General features: G+C 46.4%; 1 protein-coding gene across 1 annotated transcript in view; it reads left to right on the forward strand.

The window, feature by feature from the left end:
- LOC133111111 (UPF0606 protein KIAA1549L-like) overlaps positions 1 to 14,108 on the forward strand; it is a 57,870-nt gene that overhangs the window by 4,823 nt on the left and 38,939 nt on the right. Inside the window, exons 5-8 of the mRNA XM_061221266.1 lie at positions 2,830 to 3,089; positions 3,415 to 3,538; positions 10,283 to 10,494; positions 12,672 to 12,805. Of these exons, the coding sequence (XP_061077250.1) occupies positions 2,830 to 3,089; positions 3,415 to 3,538; positions 10,283 to 10,494; positions 12,672 to 12,805 (730 nt within the window). The remainder of the gene's footprint in view (positions 1 to 2,829; positions 3,090 to 3,414; positions 3,539 to 10,282; positions 10,495 to 12,671; positions 12,806 to 14,108) is intronic.

Raw genomic sequence — 14,108 nt, forward strand, 5'->3', positions numbered from 1 at the left:
GGGATCCAGTGAGGCAAATACAGAGGCGCCATCTTCAGCAGCCTTCAGCAAGGAGACAATGAGGGCAGGATTTGCTGAAGAATTACTCTCAAAAAGTCACTTGCATGCTACATTATCTCCAGTGCCTTCAGTTAGAACACCAGCTACAACTGTGAGAACTTCTGTTTCCCCACCTGTATCTAGCAATGCCTCCCAAGCCCCGTTTACTCCAGTCACCTCAGTATCGCACACACCTCCAGCAGCACCCTTAAACCACCCGGCGTATTCAAAGCATATCACTGGGCCTGATGAAATTGGCGTGTTAAGTCAGACCAGCACAAATCTTGTTTTTAAAATGAGCAAACGTGCTACGGCATTAGTGTCTGGTCCGCCTCCACTGCCGAGCGACAGAGGCCCGGCCCTCGCCACCTTCACCTCTGCTCCCTGGACAGTGATTGATCCAATCACCGGCTCCAGAGTAAGGTCACATGCTTCTTTTACTGCAGAACTGACCTCCGAAAAGGAGCGCAGATCAGGGTTGCTGTCACTTGTATCAATCCCATCAGCCAGAGCAGCAGCCGCACATGGGACCCAGGCAGGCGTGACGCCCTCTGGAGGTTTTCCGCCGGGTTCCTGGCCGGGTTCCTGGCCGGGTTCCACGCCCGTATCCCTCGGTCTATCTTCTGCGGGGGCGGCATTCGCTCCTTCCCTGACGACCGCACGGCTGAGGGGGAGCATCTCTCATCAGGCCGTTTTCGATTGGTTGACTCCTTCTCGCCTCAGCCAATCCTCTTCCGCCTCATACAAATCTGTCCCTTTGCCATCCGCGCAGCCACTAGCGTCAATGGGGGTGTTTTCAGCTGAATCACTGCTGACATCAGGGAGCCCTGGCAGTGAGACCTCGAGGGGTAAACTGCCAGTAAGCAGTGATATAGTCGCATCCCCATTGGTATCTGCCAGTTTAGCAAGTTTGAAAGCAGTTGCTAAATCAGCACAGCTCCTAAAGCCTACATCTGGGGATTATTTTTCTCAATCTGCACATACTAGTGTTTTGGGACATCAGGAAGCTTTGGCTGCGTTTGCTAATTCTATTCAATTGACACGGTCGCCCACAAATGTGACTGACAGATTATTAGAAACAACAAATGAGGCAGCTCCCAGGGCCTTGCCCCTTTTCACCCAAGCCCCTGATGACTCCAGCTCCACCTTTGCAGGGCCAAAGCCGAATGATCCTCACCCCTCACCCTCCCGTGGTTACACGGGGGATTTGAGTGGAGAATATGCCTTCACAGTAAGTCAGCCAGCCAGTGAAGCTAATGTGCTGGAGCCGGCTCAGTCTGCTCGGCCAGCCTATGAAGCCAGAGAGCAGAACACGGCTCCGCCTATCGCCGCTCACGCACATATTGCTCCCATCTTCCCATCTAAGGTTTATCACACCGAGACAGCAAATAGGGCAATTACATCACCAGTAACACCGCCTGGAAGTGCTGCAGATATGAGGCTGTCAAGAAATCCGAGAAATATTATCCATTCAGTTCCTCCCAAAGACACGGCGAGTGCATTTCGCTTGGGGGCTAAACCTCCCAGCCTGGCGGGAGCTTCTGCGATAGCTTTATCTGCTAAAGAGACACCTGCTGTCACGTCGTCGTTTACGGCCAGTGATGCGAGTATTTCCTCTGCGTTAAATGCTTCGTCTGCTGAAGAAGGGCGAGCTTCGCCAGCAGGCTTCGTATTAAAAGAGCCGCATACTGCGTCGGCGCAGGGCTTGCTAGAATATTCCATTAGCGCTTTGACTAAGGCAGCGGACTCTCCAACACCGAGCAGTATTGTTACAGCGATGCCTGCAACAGAGCCCGAACTCGCTGTTGAGGAACCAGCATTTCAGATGCACCCAGAGGAGAGTGAGCCCTCCCAACCTAACATTCAGACCGTTTATCCTTCATCACCTGTAGGGCTAGCGTCCTCTGAGACGACAGGAGGAGATAGAGAAACTGCCACAGATGCGGCCGCACAGGGTCCGCTCCACGCTCGCTGGACATCCCGTGCGCCGGCGTTCGGGCCTGGCGGACACTCGGCCGCTGCAGCCTCAGGCTCGCCGCCCGCACGCTTCGCTGACGGAAATGAGAACGGGTCTCCCCCTCAGGACGCGGGCCAGCGCCATTCAGCCGTCATGACCAGCTCACGCCACACGCCTCCAGCACCAGGGTCCGTTTCCAGAGCAACAGAGGCCGGTGCGTTCACATCTCTCTCTTCTGTGAATGGGCTTCTCGGGCCCCTCAGCTCAGAAACCCCGTCTTCTGCTGTAGCGGGCAGGTTCACTGTGAGCTGGCCGTCTCCATCTTCGCCAGTCCACACGGTAACCAGTCGGCCAACGGCCAGCCCCACTGTGTCGTCGCCCCCTACGCCCTCCGATGCGACATCGCATGCTTCCATATCACCTTCTCGCGTGACGTCATTGGCTGCCTCCATTCCTTCTGCTGTGACCTCATTCACTGCCTCCACAGCTTCTGCCGTGACATCAACATCTGCCTCCCCTTCGCTGCCTGTTCCAACTGCGGGTGCTTTTGATTCTGTCGCCTCAGAGGAAATAACGACAAACGACTCGTCGACAGACTTGCCGCCCCGCCTGTCGCCGTCCAGAGAAGCAGACGCTTACTCTGCCAAGAACGCGACCAATCCTCCCTCCGCCCGCGCGAGGAACGCCACCACGTTTGTACAAGTGGACAACTCATCCACACCTGCGGCATCCACAACCGTAATAAGCACTACTCAGGAGCCTTTAACAAATGCCACCCTTCAGCTCACAACGGTGACCATGTCGACCTCGGCTTCGACAACGGAGGCCGCCAGGACCACGAGCACCACCACAACCGCGCAGCCGACCGCCCCTGCGCAGACAACAGTGACCACCGCCGCCGTAGAGGTGACCACCGCTGTCACAACCGCCACGCCCGCTCCCAGGACTTCGACGAGTCCCCCGACCTCCACGACCAGTGCCTCCACCGCGAGCCCAGAGGTTACTGCCCCGACACAGGGCCTCCACCCGGCCTCCGGCCCTGAGGAGACCCCTCTGCAGTGTAACATCACAGAGAGACTCTGGGTAAAAACAGGTACGGTTTAATTTCACATTCTCTGTTGACTGTCTTTCTAACACCGCAGATGTAATTATGCGATCGCAGCATTAAAATTAAGGCAGTGACCTTTCTGCATCTGGGGGGTACGGCCATTAGCTATTAAAACCAGCTTGCTGCAGACACTGATGTGATTAATAAACATACCATGTACGGTACTGCAAATGAGCCCTCAAAGGCAGTAAAATATTCTGTGTTAAACCGACTCTAATAGAGTATATTTTGCTCTTGTGGAATAGATCGGTTGTGTTAGACCCTGCTCTGCGGGGCTTGTCGGCGATCTCTGTCTTGTCTCCTCCTGCAGTGTTGTCTGTGCACGTGAGGCGGAACCGGCCGGACGCCGCTCTGAAACTCGACCTGCCCAAAGGGCTCACCCAGGCGCTGCAGAGGGCCTTCAATGACAGCAGCGTCCAAGCCAAGGTCAGCACGTTCGCCAGCGCCTCGGGCTGAACCACGCCAGAGCATGTCCCACTCAGCCCTCCTGCTTCTGCTGCGCTGCCCTCAGCCGGAGCTGAAAACCTCAGGCTTACACCCCTGGACCACAGAACTGCAGTACAACTGGAATGGCTATCCAAATCTGTGAAATAGGGATTATCTGTTCCAGTTGTAATGCTGTTCTGTGGTCTAGGGGTTTAAAGCTAAGGTCTAAACACCCGCTAAGCACACTACACTCATCCTTCCTGTGTCCACAGGTAATGTTGTGCCACGGGTGTAAAGATCCCGTTGTTTCTTATTCTATCTGTTGTTGTTTCAAATGCCAGACACACAAAATACGGTTGCTAGGCATGATTTTAACTCGAAGCCTTTAGAATTAGAACTTACATTTAAGCCTTTCTTTTTTGACCCTCAGCAATGAATTCCTTGTTTTCGCTCTGGCGTTCCCAGGCATTCCTGACTGTAAGGTGTGCCATTGGCATCTGTAGGTCGAGGGAAAGGTGGGTTTCACTCGTCTCGGGATATATGAAAAGCGGAACCCTTTTGAGTTGAAAATTAGGGTTTCATAAAAGAGGTTGCTATTTCCAATCAGAGCGAGAGGCAACCTGATCTTGGCATCGGAGGAGGGAGGGGTTCTGTCTGCGGCACCGAGCCCTTCCAAAGGGCCCGAGGATAGCAGCGGTCAGCAGGACCGCTGGGAGCCCTTCGTCTCATTCTGTATACCGCGGTTTGACCTATTGATCTGAAGGTCAAAGGACCATAAAAATGCCAACCGCTGTTTGAAGGCCTGTGCATCCAAGATGGAGGGCGTCCCATTTCAGGTTTGGGCTACGGAAGGGCAGTCGATTGCACAGAAAAATGGGATGTGTTCTATTTGCTGGAGAGAGACCGTTAGCGAGAAATTTACAGGAATCCTTGGAGAAATGCTGTGCTTTTCAGCCCTTTCTCTCCAAGTGTTTTTTTTTTCTCGTGAAGCTAATTTAGAATGTGTGGTAACCTTTTCAGTAGCATTTTTTCAGGGGTGCTGCTTTCACTCCAAGTGCAAATGAAACACAATCTCTGAAAGGCGCAGTCATGGGAACGGGCCGATGTGAAAGAGGCGATAGCCGTCACAATAAAAGCCCCGTTGACTTCTCTCACAACAGAGCCCTTTGTGAATCACACCTGCTGAATCATGCTGATTTTCAGATTTGGGTCTCTTGATGAGAAAAAAGACAGCGTAAAGATGAAAAACGCCAACGGGATTATTGGGTTGGTTTCTGCCAAATGCCCTGCGCATTAACTGGCATTTTACCTTATTATTAACTTGATAGTATATGTTCTACATCAGAATGGAGTTTGCTTATTTATTTAATTTTTTAGAAGAATTATATAGAAGTATGTATGCAGTCCACCTCTAGTTTACCTGATATTTTTCCATCCATTCACTCACTATTGCTTGAGGTGAGACGAGCAGACAGTACATTTCCTGTGATGAGGGACACCGCTTTACTGAGGGCAGTTCTACTTGAGTCTTGCCTCAGCAGGGGGTTGATAGAGCCATCACGTCAGTCAGTTCTCACATTGCCCCTCCCCAGTAATCTAAACCAATTGGGTCTAATTAAGCAGGATGATTGACAGCAGTGTCCAGAGCCACAGGCATTTTATAGTTGAGGGGTGGAAAGGTTTACACATTCATTATTTACGTCACACAGTTCTGCCTTCACAGAAATGAGTGAATATGGTCAATAATAACTGGGAATAGTTCGCAGTAGATTCAGCTTAAAATGAAACAGTAAAGCAGACCAACTGGATTGAAATTCAAATGCGCGACTTAAAGTTTATGTTCATTCGTTCATCAGTCTCCTCTGTCATTCTGCGGTGGAGCTTAGGGACTACATGCAAGGTTCTTTTTTGCTTCTGTCCCAAAACTTGTTTCAGTATCAGTGCCCTGCCGTGTTTGTATGCCAATAGCATGGCTGAAAGAGCCACTGTTGCTGTCTCGGCAACTGCATTGAATGTTTTGATTCAATGCTTATTTATTCATTTGACCATATTGTGTGTATGTGTGTCTGTGTGTTGAGACGCTGTGTGTTGGCCCCTATCGTATGCTCAAAGCATTGTGATCTGCTTGCTCTCAAACCAGTGGTTCACTTCAACCATGCGTACCAGGCATGTGTCTTTCACAAACAACTTGAGCCCTGTGCTTTGCAGCAAATCCCATGGTAGTCTTCTCTCTATTGCCCATTGCCAGGTCTACAAATCTGGACTAGAAAGTGAGGTACTGGGAGAGTTCCAGTAGGATGGTATGCTCTGGTAGAATACCAGCTGCCTTACAAGTGCCATGTAGCAAAACTTGGACAATGCTTGAAAACATGTTTCACTGCCCTGCTGAAAAAAACAGTTCAGACCAGCTCCCAGCTTGACATGGTTTGACCAGCTCCAGCTATGTTTTCAGATAAGCTACCAGCACAAGCTGGTCGATTAGCTAATACCCAGCTAGACCAGCTTTCTGACCAGATTGGACAGCTCAAATCTCAAGCTGATCAAGCCGGCATAGCTGGATTTTACAACGGGATGCTCTGATTAATGTTTCAACTTTTGTGAAATTCTTATGAAAAATGTCACACTTGAGTGCCACAAAGTCAGCATTACAGTTTAAATGAGCTGCATTTGGCCTCAAGCGTTTCAGTGTTTCGTTTTATGCCTTCAGTGCCTTGCGTTATCCAAGACAAATGCAGACGTGTTCAACAGGCATTAATGATATTCATAGCTGAGCTGTAACTTATAGCATTGCGGTCATTTTAAATTTGCAAAATTTATTGTCTGTGCTAACTTTTGAATGATCTATGACCACATACTTCTATCAGTTGCCTTAACCAGCTCCATCCTTTCTAACCTTACATGCAGTATTTAAGAGAGTACATAAAATATAAAAGGGTCAATAGAAAATATACAAATGGGGGATATTGACTCAATATGAAATTCCTTATATATTTATTTTAAATATAAACATATGTAAAATAAATAAATATATCCAAATTCAAATCTTTGATAACATCTTTCTAGTATATTTTTTGATAACTGACAGATTGCTCCCCATGGCCATTTGTGTTTGTCTGATTTGTGTTTTATGTCTGTAATTGTATTGTTTGTGTGAGTGTAAATGGACTCAGTCAGCATGCAGTGTATCAGGAGGGTGCTCACACGCTTTGTTCTGTGTCTGATGTTCAATGTCACATTCATTCCTTTACCCGGTATATTATAGTAACACAATTGCTTTTATACATGTATGCTCACAAGTGATTACTAATTGTACACTTAGTAAGACCGTTACAGCAATCCAGTGGCAACAGTGACCTCACAGGGACTTAGATGATAATGCAGCATGAAAGTATTTTGGGTCACATGCGGAGATGAGCTGTGACCCATGATAGTGTATGAATTGCAGGCCGTCTTCTGCAGACGTCTGTTCATATTTTAACTTGAGCAATTGGCTTTCATGTAGCTCCCACGTTGTAACTTCCATCCATCCATTATCTTAACTCGCTTATCCTGAACAGGGTCGCAGGGGGCTGGAGCAGGAATACACCCTGGACTGGTCGCCAGTCCATCGCAGGGCACATACACCATTCACTCACACACTCATACACTCATACCCACGGGAAATTTAGACCCTCCCATCAGCCTAACCTGCATGTCTTTGGACTATGGGAGGAAACCGGAGTACCCGGAGGAAACCCGCGCAGGCACGGGGAGAACATGCAAACTCCGCACAGAGAGGCCCCGGCCGACGGGGATTTGAACCCAGGACCTCCTGGCTGTGAGGCGGCAGTGCTACCCACTGCACCGTCTGTGCTGCCTCAAGTTGTAACTTTATCTCTTAATAGTTTATATGGTAGTATCAGAAAACGTGACTTTGCTCAACTGACCGTTTTTAAAATGGCTGCCGATGTGGTTTCTGTACCTTCTGTCCTTACTTGGCAGTGCTCACTGCCGTGTCCTGAATTAATCTTTTTCGGGCCCCTGATATATAATGAAAATGTAACAGCTCTTGCAGCAGGTCCAGGTGTGGAAAGCGGTGTTTGTGTACCGGCCCTGAGAGAGCCCTGCTAAGTGATTAATGCATTTGTAGGAGCAGTGCATCAGACAGTGAGACAGCAGAGGAGCACCCGGGTGCGTCTCTTAAGGGCTTTGGACCCTTGGCTCTAAGAGAGGCACAAAGAGAGCTAGGATTAGTGCTGATCGTCGTGTCGTTCTCATATAATGTATGTACCCCAGGCCCACAGGTCAAAAACAACCCCCTGTGATAACACCTCTTCATTGAATTTTAAACCCTAAATCAGTATTTTTCATGTAGATACAGCCTGCTTCACAGTCCAGAGAGACTGGACCACTTTGTTTTTGCTACAAAACACATCGTTATTGATTCTTTGCTGCAATACTGTAGATGTGTGGCACTTAACTTTGATTCTGACTTCTGATTTCATGACTGCAGGGTTAAAAAAGACTCATCGGACAATCTTTGTGCCCTGATGGTGTACCGCTTAGATAAAAATATTATTTTGATATGGCAGGGTCACTCCAGGAAAAGTAATTAAATTTCATGCTGAAGAAATTTAATTTGGGGGGTTGTCACAGCTTGTTAAACTCACGATATGGCCATTTCTGACCCTGAGAACAACAGAACGGTTGAAGAGCAATGTCTCCTGCCAGTGGACCTGATCATACTAGTTGCTGCACTGGGGACAGTGTCACAGTATTTTGTGGATGTTCATACGCTAACTCGCATCTCTGAACTTCGTTGCACAAGACACGGTACAGAACAGTAATATACAGCTCGATGACAGACAAGTGCAGGCAACTTCAACTCAACATGTATTGTGCAAAAGTTGTAGGCACATTTGATTTTTTTAATATCAATTTGGCCTTAGGTGTGGCCCTTTTGTTTTCTGCATTAGTGCGTCAGTAGAAAAGAGCTTTTTGATTTCCAAACATTTTCCCCAAAAAAATGTTGCAGAGAATTTTTACTTCATCAAAGTCGTGTATTAAGTAATAGACCACTTTTCAGATGAAAACTCGATTGAAGCTGCCTGGGATTACCTAGTGAGCCAGAAGTAAGCGAGACAGCCAAACTCTGCAGAAGAACTGCGGCAAGTTCTCTGATATGTTTGGAACAACCTACCAGCTGATTCTCTTATAAAACTGCAGGACAGTGTACCTAAGAGAATTGATGCAGCTTTAAAGGTGAAGGGTGGTCACAACAAATATTGATTTGTTCTATTTTATTAACTGTTTACTGCTTTTCTAGTAAATGATTTGACATAGAAACTTCATTTCAAAATATATATATATATATATATGCCTAAGACGTTTGCCCTGCACTGTCTTTACTGTGTCTTTCTGAGTAGATTTATCTCTCTGCACGCACTCTAAATCCACCTTCAGTTGGCCTTATATATATATATATATATATATATATATATATATATATATATATATATAAATGTGCCGGCGTTAATGGGCACACAGAAGCTCTGCGGAGCCTCTGTATGAGACTGGAGCCGTTACCCGGTTTGGGCGGTGTGGATGAGGGAGTGTCTGTTGGCCCCGGCGGCCGAGCGGCTCGACGCGCTCCTGTCCCGGCGTGCGGCAGCGGCCCGGCGGCGGCCCCGGCTGTCCGGCGCAGCGCTGACCCTGCCGCGAGGCGTCCCGCCGAGGAGCGCTCCCGCTGACAGAGCCCTGACAGAGACACATTGGAACAGGAAGCAGCGCCATATCTGCGCTGAGGGTGTCGACTGTTGCTTCTGCCTTTTCCCAAAAAAGCCCTCCGAGCCCAGGAACAATATGTACCAGTGTGTGCTAACCAACTGTGTCCCCTTTACCTTTCATGATTATGCAACTGCATGGTTGATTACTCAATTCTGATTGGCTGAGAGGGGTGTGTTATTTTTCCATAACGGACAGCTACAAATGTACAAAGTGCACATTTACTACCCTTACATATCCCTTTGGATTTTCATGGATTGGAAGTTGTAATATGGCAAGTTGCTATAGAATGGGTTTTGGAAGTGAATTATGTTCTTGATGTATATTGTCTCTCGACTGCTTTTGAGAGTCCTGGTGAGCCCGTGGGTCCCACGCTAATTGACGTCCAGTGACCGAATGTCCTGAACACTGAAATCGTTAACCGCATGTTCTAATTCCCCAACCAAAACTGAGGCACTGGAACGTGTGCGTACAAAACGTTTTTTTGTGTCTCTATGCTCAATTATTATTGTGAATGTTACATCTTAGCCCTATAACCATAACCTCTGTTGCTAAATCTTTTTTGCCATTTGCCCACTGATTATGTTTAAATACATCTATTTTATTTATATTTTATATTATATTCCTCCTTGCAATTGCAGAATGCCGTTGTGGGGCGGCGCTTATCCAGGGTTGGGTACATGTGCACCGAACTCCAGGGTGTGAGAAATCGGTGTGAGATGATGTTCGTCATGACCCCTGGAAATCGGTGTGAGATGATGTTGGTCATTAGGGGTGACCTTTAGCGTAGTGGTTAAGCTGGGACTGGGACCCATGAGGTTGTTAGTTCGATCCCCGGTGTGGCCACAATAAGATTCTCACAGCTGTTGTAGCTGTTCTAGCCCTGCATTACTCCATGCCATTAATGTAATGTAATGTAATGTCATTACCCCTGGAAATCGGTGTGAGATGATGGTCATGCCCCCTGCCCTCCTCTTCCAGGTGCAGAGTCTGAGCGGCGAGCCCAGCCTGACCGTGGGGTTCCTGGCGGTCTGCGGGGGTGCGGTCTACCTGCCTGGTGCTGTGGTGGAGGCTCTCACCGCGTACGGCGGGGAAAAGCTCGCCGCCGACATCAGGCAGTTTGTGCCGGCGCTTCAATCCCTCCCCATGGCCCTGGGCCCCTGGGTGCCCAGCCCACCCCCCGCCCTGCAGCTGAACACCGGTGAGGCCCAGCGCTAGGCCGGTCTGCCCCCTATCCTCCCGTCCCACCGCCCCCGGCAGATTCCCACCTGGCAGCGCAAGGGTCAAATGGCCAGGCTGTTAAAAACCCTTTTGAGGGGTAGCTTTTATGGAAGGATCTTCAACCTTCTATATCCGGGTAGTTACTTTCAATTACCAGTAGTGATTATTATGTTAGAATTACACCCGTTTTACACCACGTACGGAACGGCTGCAGTGCGTATCCACCTTTATTAGGTATTTATCAGACTTATTTTTTTGACTTATTGGTCTTCTGCTGCTGTAGCATATCCACGAGGTTTGACACTTGTTTTGACGTGGTGTGTTCAGACATGCTCTTCTACATACCACTGTTGTAATGTGTGGTTTTTTGTGTTACTGTCACTTTCCTGTCAGCTTTGACCAGTCTGGCCTTTCTCCAATGACCACCCTGACTGGCACCAACAATCATTCCATGGTCAAAGTCACTTAGATAACATTTCTTCCCTATTCTGACATTTGGTCTGAACAACAGCTGAACCTCTTGACCATGTCTTACTGCTTTTATGCATTTAGTTGCTGCCACATGATTCGCATTTTCCCTTCTTCTTCAGTTGTTTTTTTTTGGGGGGAAGGTGGGGGAATGGAGTGGGCTGCTGTTTGTGTTCGACAATCTTTGGAAGTGGAGAAAGCTACGTTCCCCTTTGCATTGACAGGTTGATGTCTGGCCGTAGTGATGTAATTAAAAGGTTATTGGAATTGAATTCAGCATAATGGCCAATGAGTGACTAATGGCATATTAATACGAAATACATTACAGTGCAGAAAGGCTGGTAAAGGATTTCTCAATGCGTTTCCACAGCAACCAGTATGAGGTAAAGATTTCCTGATTTGTAGTCACAATGTCTGTTTAAATATCTACAATTTATCATTCTGGGATGACAGGTTAGGAAACATAATTTAATTAGGTTTCATATGTGTGCACCAAAAGTACCGTGGCTGTGCAGGGTCTCTTGTGTTATTTCAGTGTGTTTATACCTCATTTGTTTGGGTCTAGGAAAGGGCATAATCAATTGCATGATTTCCTACGCAATTAGAATCAATCCTTAAGTTGATGCTTCTTGTTTATTGACAAATTTCTAAGTGAGATTAGAGCAGTAAGAAGAAGAATTAGCATTGGTTAAATAACCAATAACAACTCAGGCATGCATTGTGTGAGTGAACTTGGCTCAACAGGGAAGCTCACACAAACAATTTCTTATGTATCACTGTTGAAATAAAGTAGTGGAGTAAAGAGCAAGAAATAAATGAGTCATGAGTGAGTAATATATTAGTAGAGTGAGTAATACAGAAGTAGAGTGAGTAATATTGGGCGGCCTGTAGCATAGTGGTTAAGGTACATGACTAGGAACAGTCAGGGTAATGTAATGTATATATATATGAGTAAGTTAGTAGTAAATGAAAATGAGTGAGTAATAAATGAGTATGGTTAGTAATAAATGAGTAAAGAGTGAAAAATAAATGAGTAAAGAATGAGTAATATATGAGTAGAGTTAGTAATAAATTAGTAATATATGAGTAGAGTCAGTAATGAGTGAGTAATATATGAGTGGAGTTAGTAATGAGTGAGTAATATATGAGTAGAGTTAGTAATAAATGAGTAATATATGAGTAGAGTCAGTAATGAGTGAGTAATATATGAGTGGAGTTAGTAATGAGTGAGTAATATATTAGTAGAGTTAGTAATGAGTGAGTAATATATTAGTAGGGTTAGTAATGAGTGAGTAATATATTAGTAGAGTTAGTAATAAATGAGTAAATGGAACCTACAATTCAAAGAAGTTCAACATTTTGGAAACTCTTGAAACAAAGTATTACATTTTTGCGCTGGTGATTTTCAGACCCAGTTTAGAACCTTAATGGGACACAGCAAACAGACATAATGCCTCATGCTCTCCATACTCATTCCAAGACCCACCTCATACACCCTGTGACACATTTTTTGGTCAAGAATCATAGTTTAAGAAACACTGTCACAGCGTTTGAATGTGGGATTGGGACAATTGTAAAGTAGTGAATTTTAGTGTCGCTGCTGTGTGCTTAATTTAATCTAATCTGGGTCTAATCTGATCTAACCCTGGTATAATCTAACCTAATCGGGGTCTTGGGGGTGGTTTCCAGTCCTCAGGTTTGTGGCCCCGGGAGACGATATTAAGACCTGCAGTTTCGTGCAGAGGATGGAGAAGAGACTGGAGAACGCGTTTGCTGAAGCCGAGTCCAAGGCCCTGAACTCTGACAGCAGGCTTTCCGTTCAGGTACGCTTATCCAGCCCTCGCAGTCAATGGGCCCAGGACTGCAATGCGGCCCTGCTTAATTACGCATACACAACATTATCAAGGAGAGACAATGATTGCATGAACACAAGATTTTCATCCTCACTTCAGGTTTCAATCAATCAGATTTTATTTACATAGACAGTGCCTTCCATAATGCTTGGGACAAATACCTATTATGTCTTCATTTGACTCTGATTTGCCACAATTTTAGATATGGAATCACACAATTAACTTTTGTTTAAATGGCTGACATTTATATAGCACCTTTATCCAAAGCGCCATACAATTGATGCTTCTCATTCACCCATTCACACACACACACACACACACACACACACACACACACAAACTTCGACACAGCCCGGGTGGGGGATTGAACCGGCAACCCTCTGACTGCCAGATGACTGCTCTTACCGCCTGAGCCAATGTCACCAAAGTGCGCATTCTCATATTTTATTGAGGGGTATTTTTATACATTTTGGTTTCACCATTACACTGAAATTACAGCAGTGTTTATATCCAGGTTCAGGGCACCATAACGTTTGGGACAGATGGCTTCACAGGTGTTTGTAATTGCTGAGGTGGTTTAATTGCCTCCTCAATGCAGGTATAAAATAGCTCCCAGCACTTAGTCTTTCCTCCAGTGTTTCTATCATCTTATTGCTGGTTATCAACATGAGGAACAAAGTTGTGCCAATAAAAGTGAAAGTGAAAGACCTTGACTAAACCTTATCAGGCTTACCAAAATCAACTGCCTGGAACATAATTAAGAAGCAATAGATCACTGGTGAGCTTACTAATTATAAATTCTGTCACAGCTAATGACAGAATTTTCTCCATGATGAAGAAAAACACCTGTCTAACAGATCAGAAGCACTGTTCAGGAGTCAGGTGTGGGTTTATCAATGACCACTGTCCACTGAAGACTTCATGAACAGAAATACGGAGGCTACACTGCAAGATGCAAACCACCGGTTAGCCGCAAAAACAGGAAGGCCAGAATACAGTTTGCCAAAAAAGGTCTAGGAAAGGGCATGAAAAAGGTATTGTTAACAGCTGAGATGAAGATTAACTAGAGCAAAGTATGGAGGAGAGAAGGAACTGTCCAGCAAACATTATGGAAGGTATGGAAGAATTTATAGTACTGCTATACATTTACAGTACTGCTTCAGTTTACCCTGGCTAAACCTTCTCCTTCCCCCACCAAGGAAGCTAGGGGAAGGGGAGACAGTGGAACCCTTGGGAGGAACCAGCACCGACAGCCTCCACTGCAGTTGTTTAG

The sequence above is a fragment of the Conger conger genome, chromosome 15, assembly GCF_963514075.1.
Source record: "Conger conger chromosome 15, fConCon1.1, whole genome shotgun sequence".
In the NCBI taxonomy this organism is placed as follows: domain Eukaryota; kingdom Metazoa; phylum Chordata; class Actinopteri; order Anguilliformes; family Congridae; genus Conger; species Conger conger.